We start from the raw sequence: 10,542 nt of genomic DNA, 5'->3' as shown, positions 1-10,542 counted from the left end.
TAAAACATCTTCGCACCGATAGATCTGGCACTGCCACATCGTATAGTGCGGGCATTTGAATTCCATTGACGCAGACCGAAATCGCAGCCACGCTGATCCACAAAACAACTTCGACGGCAGCAAAACTTGCTGCACTGAGTTCTGCTTTGCTTTACCATTAGAAGAAAATGCGGCTGCAAGCGTGATCTCCCCGGACCTTCGGGGGAGATTTGAACACCTCGCCTCATTTCCGCGGGAACAACTGACTAGCCTAGCAAATACACCTCTGCGTACTCGAGCTACCAGACTGATTCACATCGTTGTGCTAAAGTGGCTTAGTGCGCAATTTAAGGATGATCGAAAACGTGATTATCGAGCAAAGATCTCGCGAACCCCATTGCAAGTGGAGTATTGTGATGCTAATTGCAATCATTCGCCGCGATGCCGTACGTAGCATGCCGCACCCCTCGCGCGATGCCACGTCACATGATGAAGTCAGAATGACAGAAGCTGGTCAGTTCATAATCGCCAAGGCTGCCGCTACTAAACCGGACACGGGAGTGCTGTATAACATGCTACCCAAGCCAAAGGCAAGAGAAGAAGGGCTGAAAATGGCTCTTTAGAGGGTAAAAAACATTTCCTCTCTTTTATTTGCCCGCTCAGAGCAGTTCGGAGCAGCTTCAAGCAGCTCCGTACTTTATTTTTCCATAGACTTTCTACGGCGGGAGCAGTTTTGGGATGCCCAGGAACTGCTCAAGGCTGCTCTGGACAGCCAAAGAAAAGACACCAACTGTCTCCTCACTAACCGCAAGCTTTCTGTTTTGGGTAGCCTTAGAAGAAAGGAAGTATAAGAGACTACATGAAAGGCACGTAGGTTAACTAGGGACAAATCCGGTTGGCTACTAAACACATTAGAAGTGGAAAAGAATAGATTTATAGGGAAGGAAAGGATATATCAACAACGAGGAGTGGAGCTTGAGGGGCGAGAAAAGAAATTTAGTGCCCTTCCACTCTGTGAAGAAGGATGACCTGCAAAGCAGCACCAAGGTAAATATTGGCCGCGAGGCCCACCACTGCAGAGGCCGGCGCTGCGATCGTTTTGACGTCACTTGTACGATCACCGTTCCTATCTTGCTGCGTAGTTGGCTTGCAGCGCGTGACACTTCGCTTAGGAAGCGCGTTCTAAAAGTATTTTCGTGTTAATTTCCTTCGTTTGAAGTTAATTCTCAGTGCGTCAAGCGCAGTTCGGCCGCATGGGGACTTTATAACCGTATCAACTGTGGTAGATTATCCCCAAGCACCATGAGCGTGGCGGTGTATTACGTATGCGACCGAAGCGTAAGCAGCGGCTTGTTTCCCCGATCAACAATGTGGACTACGACGATCGCCGAGTTAAGTTTCTAGATTTCCCTTGTTTGCAAGAAATGTATAAAGCACGAAATCGTGAAGCGTCAACTGCTCGCAGAAGCACACGCACCCGCCGTGCCTGCCCGCACGGCCGACGGTGCGGCTCGAACCGACGCAGGTCGCGGCAGCAACAACTTGTCGCCGCTTTTTAAAATCACACAAGTCGTGGAAAATAAGTTCCAGATTGGTGAAAGTGGATGTTAGTGTGTTGAAAAATTCTGATAGGTAGAGTCATCAGCTGTGGTTTTCAAAGCGATGCTCAAATATCTGCCGCGATTTACGCCGACCGGCCGCGTAGGTCGGTCCCGGCAGCGCCGGCCCGTTCACGCACGCTGCGGCGAGCGGTCGAAAGATGGCTATGCTTGCGGGCAAGAATCGGTCGAGGCCGTGCAGGTATCTTGATCGTCGATCGCTTCAACGGAAATCATCGCGCGCACAGAGTTCCCAGCGCGGTGAAACGTTCTGTTAGGGACTGTACACTCGCAACTCTAACGACGATGAAATATCTGCTGCGACGCCAAGCCTAAAGTTCCCAACAGCCGATTACGTGCATCCGAAGCCGGCTGCGAGCTATTGGGGAAGGCCCTCCCGTCGCGCACGCGCGTGTTACATTTGGGTTCCCCTAGCTCCTTTGGGGCCCCCAACGCTCGATTCTCCTATTCTAAATATCCCCATTACCCGAAATCATTAACGACGTGCTTCGCCTCGTACGCACCCTCGCCTTCTGTGAGCAGTCGTGAGTTTCGAAATTGATGCTTGAGAAAGGCCGGCTTACTGTAAACATACAAAACACGCTGCAATTATAAATTACCACGCCGAGCACCTAATGAAAACTAAATATAGCCACCTGCTCGAAGGCGTTAAAAACTGGCGTTCATACCGTTCATACATTGCGGACAAGTTGTCGCTAAATGTAAACATCATACGTGCAGAGCACAGGCTACGGTAGTGATCGTTAATCAAATCCAGGCATGACTATAAAAACATCGTAGGGGAAATAGGCACTGATTAAGCCAAACTCCAGACCATAACAATACTTTTAAGCATGTGCGGCGAAGCAATCTTATCACCGTTCTCACGTAGTCATTCATTTACCAGGCAATACGAGCAGTTCGCGCGGCGACGAGCAGCGACGCGTTTCCGTCGCTGTTACAAGGTGTTCCCTTGCACACACATGTACCGTCACAAGTATTTCATAATGAATTTACAGCGTACTTTCTCCGCATCAGCTGCATCGTCCTTGGCGTTAGCTGGCTGCGTATTGTGGGTCGCGGCGGTAGGAACTACCTAAACGCGGCGGTATCGCCGGGTACAAGCAAGTCGCTGATTGTTGGCCTGGATTATTTGGTTTACAGACAACTTTTTTGGTAATTTGCATCAAATCCACAAGGAGGGGGCGAGACGGTGGCCACAACAAGAAAACACGCTTCCTTATACGCACGGGAAATGTGTTGTAGCAGACGGCAACACGATTCGGCGTCCTACAAGTGACGTCTCTCGTAGGTGACGCCACGGTATGTCCTCGAGGCCAATAGCTGGTAGCGAAGCTTCCATAGAAGCCCATACGTTCAGAAAATGCCGGCTCTAAAGCTGCTCATGGGGCTTAGCGCCATCTGTGTGAGAAGGGAACACTTCCGGCGGAACAAAAAATAAACAGGATGTGACGCAAGATCCGGTCAGAAAGTGACGTCATTTTGGTGGAATTAGCGGGAAAATTTGACTTCAAAATAGCCTTAGCAGGCCTCTGATCGCTGAGTGCTCATGTCATTGCCATCTGACGCAAGTTGGCGAGCCCTTGGCGTGTGGGCTTCAAGTCAACGCCAGCTTATACTCGTGACTAGAGAAACGTACTTTAGCATACTGTCGCATGATTCGCCTCGGTGCTTATAAAAACATCTTTCATCTTCTCTGAACCTTTATTCTGTATTCATGCCTTCCACTGCTGTAGAAAAGCAATCAGTTGTTGATTGATTGATTGATTGTGGGGTTTAACGCGCCGACGCAACGCAGGCGATGAGGCGCGCCGTAGTGGAGGGCTCCGGATTAATTTTGACCACCTGGGGATCTTTATCGTGCGCCGAAATCTCGTACACACGGGCGTTTTTGCTTTTCGCCTCCATCAGAAAAGCGGCCGCCGCGGCCGGGAATCGAACCCGCGACCTCGTGCTACAATCAGTTGTTTATTTTGATTGCAGTGTGTGGCAAACGTACCCCCTCCCCCCCCCCCCCCCGACCGGAATTTTTTTTCTGCCTTGGGATACAGAGCACAAAATGACACTCCTTACCATTTCTTACCACTCCTTACCCCGATACCAATTTCTACCAACGCCACTGCTGGGTTTAATTGCGTCGCACATACGCAGGTTGCATGCGTGCCTTAAGTATTTATTGATAAAGGTTATATAATGCTTGCTCACTTTGTGTACTCCTGTTATAAGAGAAGAAATAACGCATAGTCATGCTATAATCAAGACATTTCAATTTTATTCCGGGATAAACATAAAACAAATTTACCACACTGCACAAAATCAGCACGTATACCATAAGTACAAAATGTTCATGGGCCTTACATGCATTATGATTTTCCTTACGCGCCGAAAAATTTACTTTACCCGTAACACATAGCATTATGAGCAATGAAAGCGTCAACAGCAGAACTACTTCGAAACAAGAGAAAAGAACTAGGCACTGCATCTTGACGCAAAAAACTGGGCCCCATATAATGCTCGCTCACTTTGTGTACTCCTGTTATAAGAGAAGAAATAACGCATAGTCATGCTATAATCAAGACATTTCAATTTTATTCCGGGATAAACATAAAACAAATTTACCACACTGCACAAAATCAGCACGTATACCATAAGTACAAAATGTTTGTGGGCCTTACATGCATTATGATTTTCCTTACGCGCCCAAAAATTGACTTTACCCGTAACACATAGCATTATGAGCAATGAAAGCGTCAACAGCAGAACTACTTCGAAACAAGAGAAAAGAACTGTAGGCACTGCATCTTGACGCTGAAAACCGGGCCCCAGGAATGCCGATTCACGAAAGTGCAGCGAGCACACCGCAGCTGTACCGGCGTCTTATCAAGTAGACATGGGTTTCTACAGAAGTTCACTCAGCATTCACGCCTGCAATTTCATGGTTGCATTATTAGGCAAGTGTCGCAACAGACAAGTAAAAAGAGGAAAAATGGATCAATGCCAATGAAAGCGACGGCAGTATGTAAAAGCACATAGCATGAAAGATCTGGCAGCAGCGCAGCACGGAGCAGCACAACATGGTACAGCGATGGAAATAATGCTTGCGCATACAAGTGCGGGAAGCAACGAGCATTACAAGCGTTGTAATGCAATAGAGAAGACACTGAGATAGACAATGAAAGCGACTCGTTTAAATTCGAGTGGTACTACGCTGAGAAGTCCTAGAGTAATTGACACCACTTGCTCTGAGCCAGCCTGAGGTGAAATCAAGAGATAACTGTGACATAACAAAGCTTTAGACCCATTTTTTTTCGAAGCACCACCACGTCCCCTTACACAACCCCCGTGCACGTATTAACAGTACTATAGTTTCGCGTTACCTGTGGAAATGAGAGGAAAATGGTGCAGTAAAACGCCAGGCGTACGGGAGTTGCTGTTGCACCCTTGTACAGCCCATCGTTTCCGTAAGTACCGAGGAAAGCGCTCTGCTCCAACCGTTGGCAGCATCGTCCCGTAGTTCACCATGCCCGTCGGGCACGGTACTAAACGTGTTCACCGACGATACAACGCACCTCGCAACTCCACGCACAGCAAAAATTAAGTGCACACCAAATTAACAAGGAAATACGAATGCAAATGCACACCACCAAAACACGCGAGGGGTGTTTCCTAGCAGACGAACTTTAGGAGCGCCTTTCCGAACACTACAAGGACTGCATCACAGAGCAATGACATGTGCCATTATTCAGAGGGCGCTACAAAAAAGGTTTTTGAGAATGAACAGCATTTTTATAAATTATTTACACAATGTGCCTAAATAAATGTGATTCAGAAATAAATATCGTTCGTAAAATATAAATGTTGTTTTATTGTTGAACAAAACTTGTTTTTTTGTTACTAGTGTTTGTTCCCTCCTCACCTAGTCGCGCTTCAATCGCCACTCCCATAAGCCCCCTTGCTGATGTCGCCGGCAATAGGTTCTGAACCGTTTTTTTTTTTCGCCCGAAGCTTCGCTGCCATTTATATTTACCTTGGCAGCACACCCTCCGCGAAGTGCTCGAAACAAAACAAGTTTGTTTGTAATTTACGACTGAGCATACTCCCTAGCCAATTACCTGAATGAAATTTGGAAAAGACCAGAGCTTTATCCTAGCGGACAATCGTAGAGCTGTCTCGTTCCCTCCCGCGTCGTAGGCATCTTACTGTTTGTGTAACGCGCCAACCCAATCCATGTACCACAGATGACACCAGACCGGTCGCATTGGGCTGTTAGACAGCCACACCAACACAACGGACATGTCATCAGTAAGGGTATGAAACCTATATATGCGCGTGCCCGCTTCCCGCTTCCCCTCCCCCATTCCACCCTCCTCTCCTAATCCGTGCACGCAAAAACCGGAAGCCGGTCATGAGCGGGTGTTTAGAAGTGCAAGATATTATCGAACGTGTCGCTCTGAAAGCCCTTTAAGCTGAACCAGTGATATTGGCCAACGTCAACGTTCCAAGTGGGCCAGTTTGCCAGTTGCTGTTCATCCGGGACGGATTAGCAGCTACACGACCAGCTGGAACATAGCGCGGCCTTTCCGTGGTTTTCGCGCCCATTAACGCTTCTTTACGGGCTGACGCGTCTTATCTTTCCGCTCTTTTTCCTCAAAGCTAGCGACATGCGCCCGTAGCGAGTTCACACGTTCCATAGCGAGTTCACACCTCGAGGGCTTCGACCTCAGTACGATTGGACACACACTTGGGTGTGGTACCTTCGCTGTCCCCGGGGCGCCCAAGTGTTCGTGGTGAAAGCACGAAGTGGCTTTGCCGTCACGGAGGACGTGGTGGTAAGGTTGAACCACGCACAGAAGTACTCCAAGCAGCCGAACCCGCCACCTTTCTCGCCGCCCCAGTGTAGTGTGTGCTTGGCCGCCCAGCCGGCCAACATGCGTCACCTGGTGTGGGACTGTGAAGGACTGAAGGACGCACGTGACAAACATTGCCCGTCATCCGTATCTGCATACGAAGACTGGATCCGGCCAACACGCAACCACAAGAGAATTCTACTCTCGCTGTGGACATTTGCGTGTGAAACCTCCATAGTGCGACGCACGTAACCCCTTCCCTTTTCCCCCTCCCACCGCAACAGGCCTAGTGCCGCCCTATTCATAATAAATTTTACACCAACAACAACCAACGGGGCAAGTTTGCATTCAATCGTCAGGGGCGCGCAGCTAGTGGGCGAGGTGAAATTTGAAGCGGCAACGACCGCGGCTACACTCTCGCGGCAGCTGTGGCGGCGGCTTTCGGGCATCTTTACACCGATTCACGCTGGTGTTGATTCCCCGTAATCATCTGATAACTGCGCTAGGGCCGCTGTCAGCCGACTGCGCAACTTGCGAGAGGCATCCGGGGTCACGAAGGGAATAATCGTTGCAATAACCGTTTTAAAAGAGGGCGTGGTGGTTGCGAGGAGGAGCCCCGGAGCGGCGCACAGTAAATCTGCTACACCGGAATATAAACTGGGGCGGGGGAGACATATACTGCTTTGCAGTGAAAGTACAGCTACCTGCAAAAATAAAACTGTTGGCTATATTAAAGCCTAAACAGAACAGGTAGACTAGCCCAATGGCGAATGAAAGATGCTACACACTATCCCTACAATCGTTCAGACAAGCCTGTGTCCTTTAAACAACGAAGAAATGCTTTTGTGGCCATTTGGGCCTGCGATGGGCAACGCCGTCGACATAAGCTGCGCAAAGTCTGTGAAGAAACACTCTCATTTATGGTTGTAGGCGCGACGGTATAACCTGGTTTTATATAGACAGCATGTAAAACGTTGATCTTCTTGAAGAGTGTACGCTTGAATAAGACACCGGAAGCGGATGACGCTACCGTATACAGGGAATAAGCTCCCAGCTCGGAAGTTAGAAAACGAGCCACCAAGAAATATTTCATACGCCTTGATTGATGAAGCGTATATTTATTCCGCTACATGTATATTTCAGCCACAATTGTATCCTTATTTAAGACTTCGCGGTTATTTTTCAGTCGAGCTGCTTGAGGTGGAGCCGTGCGTGACGTGGATACTCTCGCTTACTTTGTCTTGGCATCCGCCATGTTGAAATCGTTCTTCCAGATGCTCCGTTCTCCGGCCTGCGTCAGCTCGTACAGAACACAGCCGTACATCAGTACAGCTTGGCACAAGCTCAACCCAGCTTCGCGGTCAACGCTGAAAAACGACGCCGCATTCGGACGAAAGTCGAGCCTGCTCAGTGCTGACCGAACGAGGCGTAGACGGCGGCAGTCGAATCCTTGTTCCAGCGCGGCGCTCACGGCTCGCCTCAGGCCCACCAACTCTCTCGCCGCGTTGTCTCCACAGGAACAGAGATGGACCAACATCGCCAATGAGTACGCCACCTCTAACCCGTAAACCTGAATGAAGCTGAAGTCATCGGCGCCGACCTTGAACGACATGTGCATGGCCTGGCGAGTGTTGGTGACCAGGATACCCAGGAAGTCGGCGAACCATAGGCACCACACGACATCCGTGCCACGCTGAACCCGGCTGTACGCTTCGACAACGTTCTTTACCGTTGCGGTGATTAGATGAGAGGCCCGCCTGGCGTCGCGAGCGTTCTTAGGGGACAGGAGACCCAGGGTCGAGATGAGTCGCTTACGTTGGGCGGCAGCGCGCGCATTGCAGGCGGTGACAATCGATACCTCCCGAAGGATCGCTGTATCTTGCACGGCCTGTGCCAGCACCATCCAGCAGAGGTCGACGCTCACCACGACAGCGGCGCCCATCTCCGTTAGGCCTAACTCATGGGGCTCGAGGCAGACAAGGTAGCCGACAAACGTGTACATGATGTTGATACGCGGCACGTTGGCGGCCTTCACGGCGGTCGAACAGCGCAAAAGGACGTACAGACACAGGGCGAGCAACATGGCTCGCGGAACGCGTGGTAGGGCGTCGATTCCACGGAGTGGTTCGGCGCGAGATAGCAGCAGCGAGCAGGAGAGGGCTGTCGTCACGCGAACGATCCTCATGCGAGTGTCGAGGCTGCGCAGAAAGGTTTCGTACTTGGAGAAGCACAGGGCGGCGCACGTGAGTCGCCAGAGCAGGAATGCCGCGAGAAAGCACCAGGACAGCAGCCTAATCGCGCTCGACATTTTCCCGGGCTTCATGGTCGTCTCCTGGGCATCAAAATGTTTCTCAGTGACGATGCATGCATGCGGATTACATAGATAATTCAATAGCGCAAGCAAGAAATGAAATTGCACATAGCATTTTTGTTTATTACCAGTTAATGCACACGCACACACGCACACATGCACGCACACACACACATGCACGCACACACACACACACACACTGCTGTTCTGTACCTAAAGCCTGTCCTAAGCTAGCCTCTAGAACGCTTTCCGAATATCCGGAGATTAAACATTCCATCTTCGAAGGGATGGGTCACACTTGATCTGCGAAGGGTAGGGTCACAGCAGTGAAGTTCAGTTCAGTTGTCGTGCCTCTGAAACTGAATCGCCTTCCCTTTCTGCAGCAGTTACTTTTTCATGGAGCACGGAACAGAATTAGAGTGGTGAAAAGTTGTTAACTCCTTCTGAACGTATAGCAGTTATTAAGAAGCACTCGCGTCGGCGGGATTTTATTTCGAAGGAACAGGGTAGACCCTTAGTAAAAAAAGGTCGTAAAATGGTAGTAACGGCCGTATTTACTAACTCCTTACGAACCTTACTGCCCCGCAGTTTTGTACGTAGGTTCTGCCACTAACAACTGCATGGTTAGTAAATTAACTGAGTGTAGGAAGCAGTATGCACTAGATTAAGGTCGTGCTTATGGCTAGGTTGTGCATGGCCAGTTAGTAAACGCATGTAGCTCAGAAGGGTGCTATCGCTGGGACTTTACTAGTGGGGGTAGTGGTGCTTACTGCCTGCTTTAGTTAGTAATTCTGACGAGTGCTACAGTTACTACCTTCAGTTACTAAGTACCTAGTGTATACTGGGACAAATAACTTGTCAGTATTCCATTAGTGAATGCCCCGACCTTTTTTTTTATGAGTGTAGGTTTCTTAACTCTGAACACTGATTGTTCGGCGAAAACAAGAGATGTCGGTTTTCAGAGTGCAAGTTGGCCCCAGATCGCGCTTTCACTGCTGTTCTTAATGACCCGCCAACTTCTACTCCTCGTTCGCGCCAGCTACTATTCGCCCACTGATATTTCTTCCCATCTGCGCACTCCCAATGGTTTGAACGGGATACTTGACAGTGACAATGAAGCCGTAGCCGTATGGACGTTTTTAGACGTGTGTATGATCGTGAGGAAAAGGGTATTTCAATAACTAAACTGGCTAAATGCGATCATAACAAAAACCTTTCAAGGGTCCCCCAATGTGCCATCTGGAACAATGCAATTGCATGCGTGTGCTCCGACCAGCATCCTCTGATAGTGTTTAGGATGTCACTAGGACTCACCTTTAAGACAAGCTTTACCGCGTACGACAATTACAGCACGGGGGCCAGCCGGATCCGTCTGAATCTGATCCACACCCGCCACCGGAAATATGGAAATGTTGGCGACGGATTCAGGGCGCGCTTGTCGCACTACTTAGGCCTCGCAGCGCTGCTACTAGGTTAAGAGAGTGTTGCGATCGAAGCATGGTGTTTTGCATACGCGTCAATATGTTTTCCGAAATCGCGGTACGGCGCATGGCACTTGAAGCGTGTGTGGGTCAAGGCGAAGGGCATATTAATTTCGGATCGACCTACAACTTTTTCCGAGGTTCTGGGATCAACTAACAGCTCTGTACATGCCGAAGAATCGGTCTACGCGGTAAGGCTTACGGCTGTCCTTGAATGCAGACAAGCATACAATAAAACCAACGTAACACAAATGCCGCCGCTTGTTGCTTGACGCAGCCGCAGTAGCTGCGGTGTTATGAAATTG

General features: G+C 49.5%; 1 protein-coding gene across 1 annotated transcript; it reads right to left on the bottom strand.

The window, feature by feature from the left end:
• Positions 1–7,594: 7,594 nt before the first annotated feature.
• Positions 7,595–10,317, bottom strand: LOC144158743 (uncharacterized). Its single transcript, XM_077689835.1, has 2 exons — positions 10,071–10,317; positions 7,595–8,777 (listed from the first exon to the last, which is right to left on the bottom strand). The coding sequence occupies exon 2, from the start codon at positions 8,766–8,768 to the stop codon at positions 7,677–7,679; it is 1,092 nt and encodes a 363-aa protein (XP_077545961.1). The 5' UTR covers positions 8,769–8,777; positions 10,071–10,317; the 3' UTR covers positions 7,595–7,676.
• Positions 10,318–10,542: the final 225 nt, after the last annotated feature.

This window comes from Haemaphysalis longicornis, unplaced genomic scaffold (genome assembly GCF_048455015.1).
Source record: "Haemaphysalis longicornis isolate Haplotype H1 unplaced genomic scaffold, Haemaphysalis longicornis Haplotype H1 scaffold_10, whole genome shotgun sequence".
Taxonomy (NCBI): Eukaryota; Metazoa; Arthropoda; class Arachnida; order Ixodida; family Ixodidae; genus Haemaphysalis; species Haemaphysalis longicornis.
Note: the sequence above shows the minus strand (reverse complement) of the source record. Positions and strands in the feature narration are given on the sequence as shown.